The sequence below is a fragment of the Carassius auratus genome, unplaced genomic scaffold (genome assembly GCF_003368295.1).
Source record: "Carassius auratus strain Wakin unplaced genomic scaffold, ASM336829v1 scaf_tig00217597, whole genome shotgun sequence".
NCBI classification, from domain to species: Eukaryota; Metazoa; Chordata; class Actinopteri; order Cypriniformes; family Cyprinidae; genus Carassius; species Carassius auratus.
In genome coordinates, this window is record NW_020529138.1 from 7,757 (window position 1) to 28,653 (window position 20,897).

General features: G+C 34.9%; 2 protein-coding genes across 3 annotated transcripts; one reads left to right on the forward strand and one right to left on the reverse strand.

Moving 5' to 3' along the window:
* Positions 1 to 1,974: 1,974 nt before the first annotated feature.
* LOC113101280 (tyrosine-protein phosphatase non-receptor type 11) lies at positions 1,975 to 15,862 on the reverse strand. Its single transcript, XM_026265618.1, has 16 exons — positions 15,604 to 15,862; positions 13,977 to 14,099; positions 13,142 to 13,336; positions 12,839 to 13,031; positions 12,293 to 12,412; positions 11,682 to 11,795; positions 10,438 to 10,534; positions 10,271 to 10,350; positions 10,030 to 10,188; positions 8,629 to 8,760; positions 8,388 to 8,542; positions 7,637 to 7,704; positions 7,392 to 7,543; positions 6,249 to 6,361; positions 5,300 to 5,405; positions 1,975 to 3,806 (listed from the first exon to the last, which is right to left on the reverse strand). The coding sequence occupies exons 1-15, from the start codon at positions 15,615 to 15,617 to the stop codon at positions 5,336 to 5,338; spliced, it is 1,785 nt and encodes a 594-aa protein (XP_026121403.1). The 5' UTR covers positions 15,618 to 15,862; the 3' UTR covers positions 1,975 to 3,806; positions 5,300 to 5,335.
* A 526-nt stretch (positions 15,863 to 16,388) lies between these two features.
* Positions 16,389 to 20,615, forward strand: LOC113101281 (transmembrane emp24 domain-containing protein 2-like). Of its 2 annotated transcripts, XM_026265619.1 has the most exons (5): positions 16,389 to 16,718; positions 17,247 to 17,439; positions 18,237 to 18,257; positions 18,669 to 18,776; positions 19,777 to 20,615. In XM_026265619.1, the coding sequence occupies exons 1-5, from the start codon at positions 16,539 to 16,541 to the stop codon at positions 19,899 to 19,901; spliced, it is 627 nt and encodes a 208-aa protein (XP_026121404.1). In that variant the 5' UTR covers positions 16,389 to 16,538; the 3' UTR covers positions 19,902 to 20,615. The 2 variants fall into 2 exon arrangements, with proteins under 2 accessions (XP_026121404.1, XP_026121405.1); XM_026265620.1 differs by lacking the exon at positions 18,237 to 18,257 and having other exon boundaries at positions 16,393 to 16,718.
* The last annotated feature ends 282 nt before the right edge of the window (positions 20,616 to 20,897 follow it).

Here is a 20,897-nt window from a genome sequence, read left to right on the forward strand (position 1 = left end):
AGTAAACGGGCAAAGTCTTGGTTCCAAACCAACAAAATTAATGTTATGGAGTGGCCAGCCCAATCTCCAGACCTTAATCCAATTGAGAACTTGTGGGGTGATATCAAAAATGCTGTTTCTGAAGCAAAACCAAGAAATGTGAATGAATTGTGGAATGTTGTTAAAGAATCATGGAGTGGAATAACAGCTGAGAGGTGCCACAAGTTGGTTGACTCCATGCCACACAGATGTCAAGCAGTTTTAAAAAACTGTGGTCATACAACTAAATATTAGTTTAGTGATTCACAGGATTGCTAAATCCCAGAAAAAAAAAATGTTTGTACAAAATAGTTTTGAGTTTGTACAGTCAAAGGTAGACACTGCTATTTTTTTGAACACACCCCTTTCAACTAATTGCCCAATTGCACAGCCTTAAGAGCGTGCATATCATGAATGCTGGGTCTTGTTTGTTTTCTGACAATCTACTGAACCTACTGGTAACTTGTTTGCCACGTAGCAATAAAAAATATACTAAAAACCTTGATTATTCTGGTTAGCACCATTGTACTGCTATTATTTTGAACAATACTGTATATATATATATATATATATATATATATACATACAGTACAGAGCAAACGTTTGGACACACCTTCTCATTCAAAGAGTTTTCTTTATTTTCATGACTATGAAAATTGTAGATTCACACTGAAGGCATCAAAACTATGAATTATATATGGAATTATATACATAACAAAAAGTGTGAAACAACTGAAAATATGTCATATTGTAGGTTCTTCAAAGTAGCCATCTTTTGCTTTGATTACTGCTTTGCACACTCTTGGCTTTCTCTTGATGAGCTTCAAGAGGTCGTCAGCTGAAATGGTCTTCCAACAGTCTTGAAGGAGTTCCCCGAGAGATGCTTAGCACTTGTTGGCCCTTTTGCCTTCTGTCTGTGGTCCAGCTCACCCCTAAACCATCTGGATTGGGTTCAGGTCCGGTGACTGTGGAGGCAGGTCATCTGGCGCAGCACCCCATCACTCTCCTTCTTGCTCAAATAACCCTTGATGCCTTCAGTGTGACTCGACAAGTTTCATAGTCATCAAAATAAAGAAAACTCTTTGAATGAGAAGGTGTGTCCAAACTTTTGGTCTGTACTGTATATATATATATATATATATATAATATAATATATATATATATATATATATATATATATATATTCACTTATATTTCACTACTTACTTGTCAGTCTTCAGAGTTTAGTTCACATCCCTGCAGTGAAACAGCTGCACAACAACAAAACAGAGTCCAGCACAAATACATCTATTAGCTTCGGCCCATTGCTTTTTACCATTTTATGACATTTAATGAAAGAGGCTGTGTAATGTCTACATCACAAAAGTAATATTGTTTTGCAGAACATTACCTGTTATGATCGTTCCCAAAAACTGGAGCGACGTTCCCAGGTCTCAGAGGAAGAAAAACTAAATCTGATGTTCACCTAAAATATCATTCTTATATGCAACATTAAGGAATAGTTCACCCAAAAATGAAAATTTGCTGTAAATTTACTTGCCCCTTAAACTATTTAAGATGTAGGTGAGTTTGTTTCTTCATCAAGTTTGGAGAAATGTAGCACTGCATCACTTGCTCACCAGTGGATCCTCTGAGTCTGCAGTGAATGGCTGCAGTTAGATTATGTGACGTAGTGAATGGGTGCCGTCAGATTATGTGACGTAGTGAATGGGTGCCGTCAGATTATGTGTGATGTTATAAACTTGAGGATTATTGTGATGTTTTTAATCAGATGTTTGGACTCTCATTCTGACGGCACCCATTCAGTGCAGATCATCTATGTAGATATCTATCTAGAAACAAACTTTTTTTTTGCAAAATTTTTTGCAAATGTTCATTTTTAAGTAAACTGCTCCTTTACATTCATCCATCAAAAATAAATCATACAGCTTACTGTAAATAAACAGGACTCGAGTATGAAGATGTGAGCTTCTTTTTTATTGTTATCAAGGAGTTCATGTCGGTTAATTGCATTGCTAGGCGAACAACACGATCAACCCTATTAGCTTCTGTAAGGCTCACCGTCTGGCACGAGAAGAAATGCTGCTGGGTTAAACATACAGTATATCTTAATGGCAATTACATGTTTAGTAAGTACATTCTCCTCTACAAGATATTCATGTACAATATACAAGTTTTAAAAATATAGTTTGCATTGAGTTCCACAACCGTTTCGTTCTCTTCACGATGACAAAAATTCACATTAGTTGCTTTGGACTGTAATGCATTCCGTGTATCAAAGAGGGCCGTGACATTTTGTGTTGGTTTCAAAAGAAAGTAAAGGAAGATAATTGGTCAGCGACACACACAGACGTGTGTGATGTTCACGAGAAACCAAAAGCATGGCAGAAACAGAAGACCGGACTTGAAAAAGAAGCAAACAAACAGCAGTATCTTCAAGATACAAACACGCTTGATAAACACACTACAGTACGCCGGATACATGGCGGGCCCGAGCACATCACCTCCGACTTCTGTGTTACAAATATGTAAGGAATCAACGTTTAAGGTGAAGAAAGCAAGAAAGACAAGGCCAGATTACACAAACATAACCGTGACCATAAGACACTTAAGTCTGTGAACAAAGAACCCATGGTTATGAAGGAAGAAGCACTTGTGAAAATGTTAAACGAATTATGAAATACTGCTGATGCCGAACACAACAAAAGCTTGGTTTAGCAAAGCCAGCAAAACCTAGAAAAGCCAAAAAATAGCATTGTGAGAAATTGAAAACATGTGACCTGGGAAAAAATTATTTGTCCATCATAGAGGGTCCGAATAACACTTTAAAATCCATAATTACATCCACAGCTCTTTACAAGCCAGAAATCACCAAGGCTATGAATGTGCAGTCACTCTTAAAATCAAGTTCATATGCTGCTTTGACGTAAATAAAAAATTTAAAAAAATTATTTTATTGTATGCATTTTTTTTTAAAGACAGTAAAATCATTTTTTTAAAAAAATAAGAAACATTGCGCAGTCAAGCTAAAGCAGCTGCTGGGTGACCTGATGAAGCGGAGCAATAATTCAGTAACAAACAAATGAGGACGTTTTGTCCCATGGAGAAGTCAGGACGTCGCTCTCGGTGGGGATGAAAAGGCAAACCAAGGGTGTGCTGAAGATCTCCTGCAGTCTGGTGCAAAGTTTTAAGGACGCTAGGCTTAAACTAAAGGCAGAGGATGATCTGAATTTAGCACTAGCACACGAATGGCACAAACAGGCCTTTTTTACTCAATATAAAATGTACAAACTTTTGCGGTGGAAAAGGATTCACCTCATTCCTTCTGCTTCTCTTCTGTTCTCAATTATTTTAGTACAGGGGTATGTGATGCTACTGTCCATTTTCTGTTTGAATATCACACTTAAGTGTTCCAGACAGCATTCTTGGTTTCTTTAAAAAAAAAAAAAATGAAAAAAAAAAAAAAAACAATGATGAAAGAGCGTAAGCTTTTCCCACAGAGACGAATCAATTTCAGAAACTCCACACCCAAAAAAAACATGATTTTGCAAAGGGGCTGTTTTGGGTTTATTCTGTGTAAGGCTTTCATGATCGTCACAGTGTGGGGTTAAAAGGCTACGTAGCTGGAAGGAGAAATGCAATTCAACTCCATCCACACGTCTCTGAGCTCGTGTGGACCAGTCTCTGGATTTTTTTTTTTTTTCATATTTTTTTTTTTTTTGTCTCTCAGTTCAGTCAAGATCACTTCTCAAGTGTTCAGGAGCATCTGGCAACAACAAAAACAGTTCCTGTCAGGGATTAAAAAAAGTCATTAGTTGACTGAAACTAACCATAACAAACATTGAAAGCATATTTAAAGACCTCAACGTTTCAGCACAAGGTGTTACAAAGGCAATTTTTTGTTGTTAACTCTTTCCCCGCCAGCATTTTTTTTTTTTACTTGCCAGGCACCGCCAGCGATGATTTTCAATCAAATTTAATGGCCTACAGTATAATTTGCTGTATGTATATTTGAATAAGCAATACACCAAAAGAAAAATCAAAGCCTCTTCTTTTACTTTACTCGTTTTATTCTAGCTTGTAGCATTTTTTTTTATCAACACTTGAATATAGGTAGGTTTCATAAAAATGTATAATTCTCAGCAAAAAGGTGAGAAAATCAAATTTTTATCAAAAACTACATCTGGATAATATTGAATACGATTATCAAAGCATAAATCCAGTAAATCTCTTTAAATCAACACCTCCAAAGTGTGCACAGACATATACCACTTCCTGGATCATCATTTTACTCCGTAACATTATGTAGTTTTTGTTTATATGCTGTCTATTGCTGATGATCACATTATTTGTATTATGCATCTGTTTACATAAGAGATTGCTAGTTTCTCTGTCCTGTTCACGTGTGTTTTTTATTTAGGAGATATGTAATAGTGCCCCCCAGTGTATAACAGTGAAAATGCCAAAAGTCGTAAGGGGAAGCTTTGGAGGGGAAGCGTCGTCTTCTAAAAGACGGGATAACTTGTCCATGGCGAGGAAAGAGTTAATATTGTAAATATTCATCTACAAGCAACATCAATTCTATAAAACCCAAGCAGAAATGACTCAAGAGAGATGAAAATGCTAGTATTTTGACCCTTGTGCTGTGCTGAAAATACCTGACCTTAATTTGGTGTCCCTTTTCAGAAATGACCAGCCTTTTAAAGATTGCTTGTAAATCTCTTATTATGCTCTTTAATCACAAAATCTTGACATTGATCGACCTTCGTGAACTTATTTTCTGTCAATTAGCACAGGTTTAACTTCCTTTTAAAAATGTATTGATTGTAGGCCTCGTTGATCTGAGCTTATGCACTTGTTTGAGTAAAAAACAAACATTATTTGGGAATAACTTTGGTCATGTTCACCAGGTGCATGTGCTCAGATCAATGATCACAAAACAATACAAAAGTACAAAAACTGTACTTATTGAAAGAAAACAATAAAAAAAGATTTGCTAGTTATAGTCTAACAAGATATTTCAAGCAATTTTGTAGTTTGGTCATTTCTGTCTGAGAAATGAAAAATCCTACAATAAATACAAAAATCAGTAAGTTTCCAGTCCAATGAGATAACATTAACTAGGAAATTCTTCTCCTGGTTTTAAAGACAGTTAATACGTTTATTTTCAGAAGGGACCAGGACTCTAAACAAATGTAAATGTGTCAGAATACTAAAGAAAGTGTTGAATCTGGGACTGAACATACTGTTATGTGTTGGGGTGAAGAGTGAGCCGTCATACCTGTGATTTTGGATAGTGCTGCAATCTCATCTCATCTCATCTGTGACTCTTCTGCTGTTGCATTAAAGCCACGTTCTCATAGACTCGAGAGCTGTCGTCTCTCATACTGAAAACACATGCATTTACATCTTAACCAGACTTCATGGCACAAGACTCCAGCTTATAGCTGGCATGAAATTAAAACTGACCCTATTTTTCTTAATGCATGTTACTGGTCTTCTTGTATTCAATTCATCTGTGCATTTCCAAAAAGAAATTGATAAATAAATAGAAAATAGATAAATGCACTATTAACAGTTTATTACATTTTATCTGTTTGCATTTATAGATTTAGCATACACCAACAACAATTTAGCCTAAATTCTGAGGGTTTTTACAGAAGGGGTTGTTCATATAACATTTGCCTGATTTATTTAACTAAAGCCTGTTGGGTATGGTCAAATTTATAGAGTAGAAAAAAACAGAAATCCATAAAATGTGTCACCAAATTGAAGTATTTTGCACCTGACTTTTTCAAGTGTTCAGATTTTGGTTCCGGAAATGTATGCAAATGACTGCATATTTAAATTTGATAATGCATAATCTTTATATTTAAATAACATGTCAGAAAACCTAATCCAAAACATTCGACCAAATCTTTTTATTCCGTTACGCAACGCTCACTTTTCACAATCCACTCAAAAACTGAAGAGTCAAATCAAGCTCATTTTTTTTTCTTATTTGATAGTAATTTCACTCAGAAATAGATCACGATATAGCAGTAAAGTGTATCGCAGCTTCAGTATTATGCTGAATCTGAAAGCTGGTACTTATTCCAAATCTGAATTTAGAGTTGGAAATATAATTTTATCAAACTCAAACAAAACAGAGAGAGAAAAAAAATTTGCCATTCATTTCTCCAGTGCCTCCTCTCTAGAGAGATTGTGTGTAAATGCATGCATGTTCTCACTCGACACAGGTCGGTGTGGGTGTGCACGGTGGCAGAGGGCTCTGGTCTCCTCCAGTCAGGTCAGACAGAGAGTATTTGATGTTGGTGTACTCGCGTCCTTTAATTTTACTTTTCTGAAAGAAACAGACCATGAGATACATTCATGCTGGCAACACTGCAGATCTACACCATTCTGCTCCTCTCTTTATAAATCTGCTATTATGCAAGTTGTATCTTAAAATGAAACATTTTTATTATATTTTGTATTTGTTTTAATGTAGCAGTACTAGTAGTAATAATTAATAATCATCATCATAAAACAATATTATCATTATTTTACACTCTTATTGCTATAATCACATTCAAATATAAGCCAAACTGTGCATCCCTACAAATAACCACATCAAACATGGAGCTCTTTAGAAAAAAGATTATTAATTAAAACTAAAAGTCCTTGAGATTAATTAATGCTGGCAACACTGCAAATCGACACTATTTTGCTCCTTTATTTATAAATCTGTTAAGCTTCTCCCTGCATTTTTCAGCCAAAGTAAAAGCTCTATGGTTTAATGTTTGAAAATGAATAAATGAGGACAGCCTAAATATTACAATCATAATTGTACTGTTGTTCTGTAAAATGATGTTTTTTTTAATTATTATATTAAAAATTTTTCATATACATTTTTAACAGTGGAATAGTATCATTACAATAGAAATATCTCATTTAAATTGTATATATTGTTTTGTTTACCTTCTTTCTGCCACAGTAAAAGCTCTATGGTTTAATATTTAAAAATAAATAAACCTAAATATTAGCACTGTAATTTTATTGTTGGTTGGTTAAAAAAAACATTATTATTACTTTATATTATACAGATTTTTTTTTTTTTTTTTTTTCTTAAATGCTTAAAAAAAATTCAAACAGTGGAATAGTAATGTATCATTTTGTAAATATATTTATGTGCTAATAGTAATAATAATAATGAAAATAATATCTATTATTATTATTATTTCACAGTCTTTTTTATATAAAAATCTAATTCAAAATATGCCAAATTGTGTACCCCTATAAACAAGCACAGCAAAATTACCTGTAAATCTACACTATCAATGGAGTGAAATGTCCCGATCTCTTCTATGAATATGAGAGTCACTTGCACACACCTGCTCCTCCTCTATGCGGCGCTGCAGAGTCTCAATATAATGCTGCACAGCCATGTAGATGAAGCGATACTGGGCCTCTGTCTGTACCATTCCTGAACGCTGAGACCTCACCATCTGGATAGTCTTGGGCACGTCGATATCACAGTCCACCCCTGCACAACACAGACAGGTCAGATCTGCTACTGTGGCCCGATTTAACCTGAAGGGCCTACTAAAGGACAAAAAGAGGATCAACACAAGATTACCCTTTTCTCTGATGATGTCTATTAAAATATCAATCACGATAAACGTTCCTGTTCGTCCAATCCCAGCACTGCAGGAGAGACAGAAATGCAGGTTTACAACCAACGAACACACTTGCTTAACGATGAACTAAAAAGCTGAACTAAATGCCTTACTAAAAGAATATTAAGATTCATTAAAGTTGATTCATGAAGGTTTGTTTTCAGGGTTTCTGCAGGTTTTATAAAGGTAAATTATTGCTTTAAGACCAAGTAAAGAAAACTGAAGGAATAAATTGATGGGGTAATATCAATATATTCTCTAATAATTATTTAGCAACTTTTCAAAGCTTAAAAATACAGCTTCCAAGTCATCAAACATTGATCAAAATGCATTAAGTTTATGATTAAAACTAACAAATATCTGCCAATGGGCTCAGAAAAATAGAATTATTTCAAAGGGAAAATCTGTTTTTTTATTCCCCAATGACAAATATTTGTTATAAATTCACTTGATTTGGTTAAATTTAGCAGAAAACGAGACTTCATAACTTTTGCATCTCATGCATCTTGATTTGAGGATGTTTAGATATTTATATAGGAAAACAAAACAAAAAAATAATGCACAAAATAAACAGTAAAAATTTCAATGCATGCAACATTTAATGCCATGAATTTAAGACTTTTGTAAGATCATTTTAAGGCCTTAATTTGTGCAAGGGTGAATTTGGCTGTTTTAGGACCCACAGAAACCTTGTGATTGTGTTCTCATAACCTGCAGTGCACCACGATGGCTCCAGCCCCGGTAATGCTCTCCTGCTTCATTTTGACCTCTTCCAGGAAGTCCAGCACGCCGCCAGGGTCTCCGGGCACACCGTGGTCAGGCCAGGCGCGGAAATGATACTGCCACACTGTACGCTCAGTATTACCCTACAACATCAGCCAGATCCCCGGTGTTACAGAAAGACTTGTGTCTGTGTTTCGTGGTGACATGACCATTTGGGGTTTTACCGTACCTGTCCAACTTTTGACAGCTTCAGCTCTCTCAGGGTGTAATCGTGGGCCACTGTTTCCTTCACGTTGCGCACACGCATGGCTCCATACTCCTTCAGCGCAGACACGTCAGGCCAATACTTCACACACTTACTCTGTGAAGAAACACACAGGGCGTCTCAGAATATTTCAGCTTGAGCTAAAATATTAATCCAATTCTGGATGTGGCTTTGTGTGATTGTCAAATCACAAAGGCTGTGATTTATTTGAATAAATATGTGTGTTTCAAGTATCCGAGTGACGCAACATACACCAACCATCTTTCTATATGTTCAATGAGAATAAAAGGTTGCAAAAGACAGCTGTGAATATTGTAATTTTACATTTGTTCTGTAAAATTAGATTATTTTTTTTAAAAACACTTTTTTTTTACAGTGAAATAGTTTCATTAGGATAGTAATATTTCTCTTTTTGTATTATATTTTGTAAATATTTTTTAGTTATTATTATTCCTATTATTCTTTTCTAGTCATTAATATATTTAATTAAAGCCACATGTTGCATTCCTACACAGCAAGCACAGCAAACCTGGAGCTATTTTAGTGTAAATTAGAAGATATTATAGTTTTTACTATTATTTTGAATTATTTTTTTGAATAAAATTTTTTATTTTTTTTAAATATTAAGGTTTAGTCATTTGTTGTGTTTGAGAAATTGTTTTAATGTCTGTGTCTAAATAGTTCTTTTCATTTTTATTATAGTTTTAGTTGTTAATTAATCAAGATACTAAATTAAAATAGAATGTTACCTTGGCTACTACCTCAAATAAAATATACTCTTTATTATTTAATTTTATTTAAGTTTTCATTAATTTTATTTTAATTCATGAAAAAAAATAGTTTATTTTAAAATCACAACATAAATCATAAATAAATAATTTGATTTTTATTGTCCAAATTATGCAGCTCTATTTCCAGCAACAAATTTCAAGGTTGTAAAAATACATTATATCACATCCTACAGTAATAACTTTAGTAGTAGTAGTAGTAGTAGTAGTATAGTATAATCTTTTTTTCATTGCAAAAACTCAATTACAAAAAAGACAAATATCACATTAATACAATAAAAACTAAACAAACAAACAAACAACACAAGTAATAATATATATATTAACATCTGAAAAATGAACAATTAAAAATTCTAAAACCTTTTCAGGTAAAATCTGAACTAACTTGCTTTCTACTTACATTAAAACTGGGACAGTGCAAAAGAATATGTTTAATAATAACTTTAGTACCATTCCAAATGTACTTAAATACGGTCAAAGTTTGCATATTCAGATATTTCTTCTAGCAATATATAAACCAGTCCATGACCCAGAATGAAAACGTCTGTAACTGGTCCAACCATTAAGAAGCCCTCACCTTTCCCCGTTCCACTTCCTTCGTGGTCATGACAATGACTCGAGAGTTCTCCTGAAACACCATCCTCCAGAAGTCACTGATGGTGTTCTGCAGACAGCCCTGCGTGGCGATGTAGCTCCTCTTTAACTTGGAGTTGTTGCTTTTAGTCTCGATATCAGGCTGGGAAACACAACAAACCATGTTACTACATTTAAAAAATACGTGAAATCATTTGGACAGGACCTGAAGGCAGCTTTATTACCATGATGGTGTTGGCGTTGATGTAGTCAGAGCCCGGTTCGTTGGCGTCTCCATCGGTCAGCACGACTCGTGTGTGGTCGACTGAGAAGAAGACACAGAGATAACACTAATGACACTGGTGAATCATGAGGAGCATGTGATTAATGCATGATGATGAGGTTTGCTCACAGGGAAGAATGTTCTTGTATCTGTTCTTGTTTTTGTTTTCCGGCCGCTGGCCCTCCTTGCGACTGTAGAGCAGTTTACACTCCTGCTGCTGAAGCGTCTGTGCACATAGAATTAAAAATGATTGTCAGGACTCGAGCCTTTACAGGGCTCCACATTAAGCTGTGACATGACACTTAAAAAATAAAAAGTTTGTTTGTTTTTTTTGGCACAGATGTAATTTATTCTGAAGCAGTCTCATCAGTGCTCGATCAGGTATTACTTTAAATCAGCATATTTTTAATATTTGCCTTAAAATGATCGCTGTTACACTTTTTTTCCTTATCTGATTAAATGTACATGTCTCCATTTATTTTGAATTCTTACATGTGATCAATACATTAAGTTAGATTAATAAGACACTGTATGGTTGTTACTATTCAAATCTGTCCAAATGCATAAATAATGTAGTTAGATTAATGTTTCACTTTTTGACATACAAATATGAAAATGTCGGGAAAAATTAAACCACCAGTAGGTGGTGGCAAGTCACTGTCTAAATGAGTGAATCATTGATTCAACCGATTCGTTCAAACAGCTGATTCATTCAATAAATGAATCAAGTAACCGTTTTTATAAATGGCTCACTGAATCATTGACTCGTTCAAAAATGAATCTTTTGGTAACAAAAGACTGTTGTGTGTTGTGTGTTGCTCAGAGATGCGCGACTGCTCTGCTTAGAACTATTTTTGTAAGCGAAATGGAGCAAAAACGATCCATAATGTGTCTAAAATGTAAGTCAGTTACTTGTTTATTTAACTAAAGTTGTATAAAATCAATATCACATTTTCAATCGAGCTGAAAGTCGGGAAAACATCACTCCCGGACGTCTGATGTTGCATATGTTATATAGAATGTTTATATATTTTTTTTCTACTGCAGTATGTTTGTTCATGTTTGTTTCTTTGTGTGCTGTTGCACTTATAGTGTTGATTTCTCCGCTAGTTAGACCGTGTGTACGAGCATCAACTGATGAGACATTGATTCTGTCAATACATTATACGTTATTATCCACCGTTTACACTGAAAGTAATAAAACAAAATAAGTTTCAGTGCTGCCCTAGTTACTGTTTGTGATTAAAATTTGGATCAGGTTTCTTGTCTGGTAGGTAAAGTAGACAAGCGTTAACGTTGAGCCCTGCTTTAAAATGAATACAGTAAATGATCAGCTGAATCTGGCACTATAGTGTGTGCTGACTTGCTCTCACCTCAAACTCCTCCCAGAATCCCTGCTTGACCTTATCTGTGGTCTCGGCCAGCTTGCTGAGCTCTCGTACCCGACTTTCAATCTCTGCTGCATTGATGCGGGTTGTGTTCAGAGGCTGCAAGAAACATAACACTGCACTGGAAAACTCTTACGCCAGATCTTATTCAGTTCATATCTCAAATACGTGTTTTAGGGATGTCAAACGTACTAAGTACATATACACTAGTGTTCAAAAGTTTGGAGTCTCTTCTGTAAACCAAGGCTGCATTTATTTGATCAAATACAGTAAAAATACATGCATATTCATATTAATTTTCAGCATCATAACTCTTCAGTGTCACATGATCTTCAGAAGTAATTTTAATATGCTGATTTGCTGCTCAAGAAACATTTCTGATTTTAGGTACTTCAAAAGAACAGCATTTACCTGAAATCAATATGCGTAGCATTATAAATGCCTTTACTGTCACTTTTGTTCCATTTAATGCATAGTTTCTGAATGAAAGCATTCATTTCTTTACTGACCCCAATCTTCTGAACAGAAGTGTATTCATTTGTGATTTAAAAGTGCACTTCTCGATACATGGTTACATAAAATGGTCAATCACACACCTGTTTGAGCTGCAGGACCGTCCCAAGCGTTTCCACCATAGGGTTTTTCTTGTAATGCTCCACCAGATCTGTAAGCGAGTCGAATTTCTCCCCACCACCAACATCGTACTTCAGATCATGCTGATAAAAGGAAAATAGAAATTACAGTCCACTTATATAACACGACACAGGTAAACAGCCTTTTAAATAAACCTACTATTTATAAAGATTCCAATCTAGAGCAACAATTAAGTAACACAAACTACATGCAAGAATGCATTTTTGCCTTAATATCTAATAAATTAATAAATAAATGTGTATATGTTTTTATTTTATTATTATTTATGATCTTTTATGTAAGAAAAAACTACTTGAAGAGTATTAAAACTCACAAAGTTGCAGCTTTTCATTTAATAAACAAGCAACATATATCTATTTTTAACTCTACTGTACATTATTTGAGCTCACTGAATGACTAGCTGGTTGTTTAACCATCTCCTAACCTCTCTCTAATTTAAAAAAGAAAACCAATTTGACGTGCAAGTGAAAACTGTAAGTGAACTTAACCTGGCAGCGTATCATGACGTGTGTGACTTTGGGTTTGCCGTCGCTGGTGTCCGTCTTGTCGTCTCCGGTCCGTACAGACAGCACAAAATCTCCCGGGTGACTCTGACTTTCTCTCACCAGGAAACTGCCATTCTTGCCCTTCTCTGTCAACAGCTTCTCGGCCTCACGACCAGAGAGGTGACCATGAAACCACCTTGCAGAAAAATAAAGGACAACATCAGAGGAGGGTGTTGGGTTGCAGACGGCAATAAAAAGGCCTATAAAACCCAACAAGCATGGAAGGACGGACGGATAATGAGCTACCTCTCAGAAGTGGGATCGGCACAGTTGAGCGGGTATTTGAGCTCAATGACGTCTCCGTTTTTCTCTTTCAGCTGTCCGTGATGTTCCATGTAATACTGCACCAGCTCAGCAAGGGTGGCAAACTTCTCTCCACCGTACAGGTCATAATAGTCTCCCGTGTTTTGGATTTTAATGTGGGTGACGGCTCCATTTCGCCTAATGACGAGAACAGCTTCAATTCAGTGCTCATAAAACTTCAGTTTATAATAGCAGACAGTTCAGTATATCAGCACATAACTGTTAGCTATCTCGCCATATAATGTGGGAAAATGAGAATGCAATTTTACTTTAAAGCTCTGTCATGAACAGACTGGTTATTAATCCTGAAACATTTCATTTTCATTAGCTTGCGTTATCTCAAGACAAGCCTCCACAAGCTTTGGTGTTTGTGGTTGCCAGATGTTCTGCCGGTGTGCAACCCTGCTTCCATGGCTTTAGTACGGAGTTATCAATGTTAAAATGTCTAATCAAGCTCGTTTACAAAAGTCCTCTGTGTCTCTTGAAGAAAAGCATGCAGAATGTGAATACATTAAGCTACCAAACACTGACATTCACACAAACTACTGTATTATTATGATGGATATCAGTACTTTTTAAAGAGTTAAGTTGGTAGTATATTAACATTATATCCCTTAATTCAATACAGCCATTCTGTATTACTGGAAACACCTTTTTGTGCACTTTTTTAAGCTTGTTAGCTTTAAAATTTAGCAGGATATTTCTACACTGTAGTCAAATGCATAATCTATATGTTTTCTAGTTAACACTAAATCCTGATTTCTCCATCACCTCTCACCTGACAGAGAGCGTAAAGTCTCCAGGGTTGCTTTTGCTGGGACGGGCCAAGAAACTGCCGTCCACACCACGAGTGAGGAGAAGGTTCTCCGCTTCCACTCCTGTGATGTTTGGGTGGAACCAGCTACAGACACAAACAAACACAACACCATCAACACTTCATCACATCAAATACTGATGCACTGTGCATGGACCCTTTTTACTCGGCAAAAACAACAGCTACTGACCAGGAAACAAACAGTAAACATACGTAAAAGAAACTGCAGAAATTTCATTTGAAAAAAGATCATTTAGAATCAGAAACTAGGAATGCAGCTCAAAAATAAACTAATTTTTTAGCATATTAAATATTGAGAATATCACTGATATGCCATTACTACATTTATTTAAATATATTATATATTTTAGTAGTTTTTTTAACCATATTTTTATTTTCTCTCCTTATTTAAATTTTAGTTACAGTTTTAGTCATTTTGTTGTTTTTTATTAGTTCTGTTTTGATTTTTTAAATATGTTTTTATTCATTCATATTTCAGTTTAATCAGGTTAAACCAAATTAAAATGAAAAAGGTTGCATTGGCAATTAGATGAAACAATGACTTTTGTGTTTTCTTTTTATTTCAGTTAACATTTACTGTATTATAAATAATAAAGTTTAGTTATAGTTATCTATGTTAACCCTAGACATTACTGGAACAACACATTGCAATATAATGTACAACTTATTTACACTGCCGTTCAAAAGTTTGAGATCAGTAAGATATATTTATGTTTCTGAAAGACGTCTCTTTTGCTCATCAAGGCTGCATTTATTTGACCAAAAATACAGAAAAAAATGTGATATTGTGAAATATTATTACAATTTATAATAACTGTTTTCTTTGTGAATATCTTTTACATTGTAATTTATTTCTGTGATCAAAACTGTATTTTCAGCATCATTCCTCCAGTCTTCTGTGTCACATGATCTTCAGAAATCAGTCTAATTTTATGCTGAATTAATATCAATATTGGAAACAGTTTTGCTGCTTAATATTTTTTGGAACCTGTGATACTTTTGTCAGCATCATTTGATGATTTAAAAAGTTAAAAGCATTTATTCAAAATACAAATCTTTTGTAACAATATACATACACTACCGTTCAAATGTTTGGTGTCAGCAGTGTATCTATACAGTGATGCCAAAACGAATGCATTATTCACAAATCATAACTTTTAGTCAAGTGATGCTTGCTTTGACAGTTTGACAGTTTCTAATGCAATTTGACTTTCGTGTTCATATACAATGAATTATGCAGGCATCTCTGTCTATCTATGATTCAGATGACAGATACATTAACAACAATAAGACAAATTGTCGTCAGATCAACAATGCGACCTGTCAATCAACAGCAGATATGAAATATGACTTTCAATGCCCTGACGACAGATAATAGCTCATAAGGTTTTAATCATTAAATTGCCTGACCATTCCATTAAACACGCTCGTTTCGCAATTTAGACGCTTAAAACACTTGAAACAAACATTTGTTCGATTTATCATGAAAACAGGATGCACTACAGCGATAAGAGAAGTCAAATAAATACGAAACTTAGAGAATATTGGGTTTGTTTTGCTAGTTTCTCACCGTCGGGATGTCATCGCTCCTTCCCTGTGTTTACAGTAATTTCGCGAGCTTTTCCGGTAAAAACTCCGCTTAAATCGAGAGTCCCGTATTCAGCGCCTCACACGGCAGCGGCTCCCGCTCGGTTTGGATTCGGACAGACGGACATGAGTGAATTAAATGACGGGAAAGAGGGACCGGGAGCGCTAGGCCGCGGCGGCGGAGAGTTTTCTGGAGTCGATTGGAAAAACGTCACCAGAGCTGCGACACACAGCGCGCGACGAAACCACGCAATGCACTGACGCGCCCTCTAGAGGCGGAGACAAGAACAACAGAACACATCTTTATAGATTTTAATATGAATATACTGTACTATACTGTGTGTGTGTGTGTGTGTGTGTGTGTGTGTGTGTGTGCACCACAAACTAATGTGCGGACATAAACGTTTCTATACTCTCTATATAATGTGTCCAATTATAATAATATTAAATTAATATATTGTAATTAATACAAATAAATAAATAATATTTTAATCATCGTTATCAAAGAAAGATAATTTTTCCCTCTGGGTTGCGTTGTAAGGTTTGTGTTCTTTTTAATAACATAATTTTCAAATAATGCTGTATAAATATATTAATCAAATAAATCCGTTCTGTACTTGTGTAAACACAGTTCAGGTCAATGTCTTTGTTAAAATATTGCAGCAACCTGTTTTACAGGATAAATCCGATGAACAATCTGTCAGCGCTTTGACAAGGTAAATGTTCCACTTTTTTATTTTGAAACGCGAACCACGTCCGGCCTCGTAACCTGTTTGTCCCTTCGGACGACTCGTCTAAAGCTTGACGTGGCATCATCGGTAGCGAAGCTAGCGCTTCGAAGTCTCCGCCTTTACAGGTCCAGCGCGGCGTAAAGTCTCTTTTATGGGTTTAATCCTCCATTAATACAGCGCACCGAACATGTTTACGCTCTCGGAACTTGTCGTGCTCCTCAGCGCGATATCTTACACGGCGAGCGGCTATTTCGTTAGCATCGATGCTCACGCGGAGGAGTGTTTCTATGAGAACGTCAACTCGGGCACGAAGATGGGCCTCATGTTCGAGGTCGCAGAGGGAGGATTTCTGGACATCGACGTGGAGGTGGGCTTCTAAAATACCTCTCCTGTTCATAAATGTCATTAACAGTTAAGCCTAGCCCGCTGTGGGGAGTTCGCGGGGGTCGCGGACTGCTCGCGCCAGATGGTTCATGAAGCCGGAAGTGAATTGCTGGCTGTTAGTGATTAATAATGCTTATACACTAGATTATGAATTGTTTTAATGTAAGGTATTTTATGTTTTGATAACATTTAGAGAAGGGTCGAGGTGCTCTTCCTTTGCTTTCACCAGATAGTTGTTAAACACATACTGTGGTATTACTGTGGTTCTGGTATAATTTATAATCCAATAGTTTGCTTGTTACTATAACCCACACTGTACTGTGCTTTTGTGTTTGCGTGTATATATAATGTTTGTGTGTATAGTATATATGTGTGTGTGTGTATAAATGCATGTATATGTGTGTGTTTACATTGAAATATCTCTCACACACACAGATATTAACTTGGACAGATGTGTTCATAGTTTGACACCTGCAGATGTACTTCACCTCGTGTTGTTTGTCCTGAACAGATAACTGGTCCGGACGGGAAGCAGATCTATAAAGGAGACCGTGAGTCCAGCGGGAAGTATTCTGTAGCCGCTCACATGGATGGAATCTACAAGTTCTGCTTCAGCAACAAGATGTCCACCATGACCCCAAAGATTGTGATGTTCACCATCGACATCGGCGAGGCACCCAAAGGACAGGACATGGAGACAGAGGGTGAGCGTGAAAACTGATGCAGGGGTTTCTGGACACTTGTTTTCCATTGAGTGCTCTCTTTGGCTCCAGATGGCAGGTTTCCCAGGGTCCCGGAAAACCAGGAATCTTTCGGGCAACTGGAAAAGTCATGGAAAATAAAATATTTGTGGAAATTTCTATAATGAATGTCAGGTTTTCGGCCTAGTTCTGAAATATTTCGGTGGCCTTGCAATTTCTTAATTTCTATATATCAGGATTATTATAGTAAAAAATTATTGCTTGAAATAACTTTATATGCAAATATAAAAAAAGGTAAATCATTTTTGCTTAAAAAATATATATATATATATATATATATATTAGGCATATTTAAAATAAAAAAATAATTAAGCTAACAAAATTACAAAAAAATTAGCTGAAATTAAAAATATTAAAATAAAATAGAATTAAAAATAAGTTAAAAATATAACGTTGAATTTACATGCTGCAAATGAAGAAATGTTTGCGTTAATATATAATCATTGATTTAAATTGCTATTCGTTTATTTCCAGCTCATCAATAATTAAAACTGACATTAAAATTAACACAACTGTAGACATATAACACAAAAATGAAACTAATAAAATTACTTGAACTAGTTAATTTAATTATGAAAATAATCAAAGAAATGGAAGCTATAATTGTATCTCAATTCTGAAATGACTCTATATTTTTTTAATTTTTAATTATTAATAATAATTTTTTTGTACTTATGCAGTGCTGAAGTTGATTTAACTTGTTGTTTTTTTGCCTGTAATGTGCTTTCTTCCCTGTTCAGGAGGCGGTGACAGCTGGGATGGTAGGAATAGACTGTACAGTGGATCATTTAACATCTGTTCATGTTGAGCTTTAGTCTAACTGCATCTGCACTTAAATATGCATCTGTGTGTATAAAGATTTCACTGAATCCTAAAGAGAAAACTGTGTGGAGTTTGTTTTACAGAAATAACAGGAATGTCTGTGTTTTATCATAGAAGAGGTTGTTTTGAAGTTCTCATTGCTTATTTTGCATTTTTAACTGAAGTCTATTCTGGTATTTATCGTTTATGCTTTATACAAAAGTGTTTTTATTGATGAAAACAAACTAAAGCCGTTTCTCACAGATGGTTACAAACTTTTCTTCTGCTGTTTGTAAAAACTGGTTTTGTATTGCATGCTGCATAAGTAGAAATGGATCATTATGAGTAAATTGCGATTGATTTATTTCCAGCTCATCAGAATAAGCTGGAGGAGATGATCAATGAGCTGGCGGTGGCCATGACTGCGGTCAAACACGAGCAGGAATACATGGAGGTCCGAGAGAGAATACACCGCGCAAGTAAGACATCCGCTCGGATCCGTCACCAACGCTGCTGTGGTTGACACTTAATGAGCAATTCTTATTTTGCAGGGTTTTTAAAAACTGAACCTATGTGCGTTTTTAAATTATTATTTAGTCCCTTCAATTTTGGCTTTGCATGAATCCAGCTGTAATGTCGATATTTATATGGCCTTTAGAATATATATATATATATATATATATATATATATATATATATATATATATATATATATATATATATATATATATATATATATTTTTTTTTTTTTTCTTTTTTACATTGACATGAACCCAGCTATAATATGCATGTTTTTCTTTTTTCATGTTTTTTTAATTATTATTTTCATTTTGGCATTAGTGGTAGAGAGTGGTAAAAAAAAAATATATACCCTGAATGCACTTTGGATAAAAGCATCTGCTAAATGCATAAATGTAATTGTTCATTAATCCGGCTATAATATACATGTTTAAGTGGCCTGAATTTGTATTTTATTTTGACATGAAACCTGCAAAAATTGTTTATTTTATATATATATATATATATATGTATGTACCGTATATAATTTTTTTTTTTTTTACATAAACCCATCAAAAATATACTTTAATAAAGAAATTGCATTTTAGTTATTTTATTTATTTTAATTAATTTAATATATATTTTTATTATTAATTTTGGTATGACATGAACAAATATTTATGTTTATATTGGACATTGGAATATATATATATGGATTTTTATTTTTTTATTTTAGCATGGCATGAGTCCAGCTAAAATGCATATTTAAATTGACTTGGGAAAGAAAAATATATATTTATTATTATTATTTTATTCTTTCTGTTCCACTCTGGAAGCGTCTGCTACGAAAACAAATTCCTCATATGTGCAAACATGCCTGGCAATAAAAGCTCATTCTATTATTACTCTTTGAATTCATTCTTTATCTGTTTTTAGTCCGTGTATATTGACCTGCTGTCTGATTGTGTCTGTGTCCTCTAGTCAATGACAACACGAACAGCAGGGTGGTGCTGTGGTCCTTCTTCGAGGCTCTGGTGCTGGTGGCCATGACCCTCGGACAGATTTACTACCTGAAGAGATTCTTTGAAGTGCGGAGAGTCGTATAAAACCCTGTCTGTGTTCCACAACATCAACACATCCAGTCCAGTTATACGAATTGGATCTCCAATTCAACAGAGATGGGAAGAACCTGGTCGTTCGCTAGTCCTCCAGTCTTAGTTCTGGTCTTAATTTGCCCCAGTCGTAGATCTCTTTATTATTTGTTTGGTAAAGGGTGCGATTTTGAATCGTTAATTTGTTGAGTTCGTTTTAGCCCCGACGTCTTTTTATTTTCTTGCTTGGTGTTTCTTCTTCAGAACTGTTACGATTGCACATGACTATGAGAATTAGGTGATGTGAATATGGTTTAAGATTGTAAGGAATTATCATTATGTAATAAACCATCAGATCAACAATGTTGTGAGTGAATGGAAGCACATTTCATGCTCACGATCACATTAAGTCATGCTGACGACCTCCAAGGCACATATTTAAACCTGATTCTGGTAAAGCTTTTGCAGATTTTCTGGTGTTTTATAAATGTTTAATTTCAGTTTCTTTTCTTTCTCTATCTCCAGTCTCTTCACACGAGAGGAACTCTGTAGTTTTGTACCATTTTTTTTTTCTTTTTCTAAACCAACTCTTACATTATAGAAAATGCTAAAGGATTTGGCAGAGGCTACTGGTGAACTGATGATAAAACTGTATAAACCTCTGAAGTTCAATGAATATGTTTGTCAAATATGGATTTGATTTAATAAACATGAAACGTGTTCTTAAAATGTCTCCTTTTTATCATCTGTGACTGTGTAAATTTGGATGCACAACATGGAAACTTGCAGAAACATTTAACACTTACTGACATGTATTTTATATTTGTGTTTTTATTATTATTATTTAATTTATTCAGTATAACTGATTGTCCAGTATCATAAATCGTCCTGGGCATTGATGTTTGTCCTCTGTAGAAGATATATTTTATTGAATTTCTGTCCTGTACAGAACATATTTGACATCAAACACACTCCCTCTTATTCTGATCTTGACAATTATCAAACTTAGCA

Bases quoted from the DNA above. Each gene is read 5' to 3' on its own strand.
- LOC113101280 (XM_026265618.1), bottom strand. The intron at 13,032-13,141 runs GTAGCTCATTAT...TTTTTCTGCAAG, and splicing joins GCCGATCCCACTTCTGAGAG to GTGGTTTCATGGTCACCTCT. The intron at 10,189-10,270 runs GTAATAAAGCTG...TGTGTTTCCCAG, and splicing joins TCAACGCCAACACCATCATG to CCTGATATCGAGACTAAAAG.
- LOC113101281 (XM_026265619.1), top strand. From the start codon at position 16,539: ATGTTTACGCTCTCGGAACTTGTCGTGCTCCTCAGCGCGATATCTTAC. The intron at 16,719-17,246 runs GTGGGCTTCTAA...TGTCCTGAACAG, and splicing joins TTCTGGACATCGACGTGGAG to ATAACTGGTCCGGACGGGAA. The intron at 18,258-18,668 runs GTAGGAATAGAC...ATTTATTTCCAG, and splicing joins AGGCGGTGACAGCTGGGATG to CTCATCAGAATAAGCTGGAG.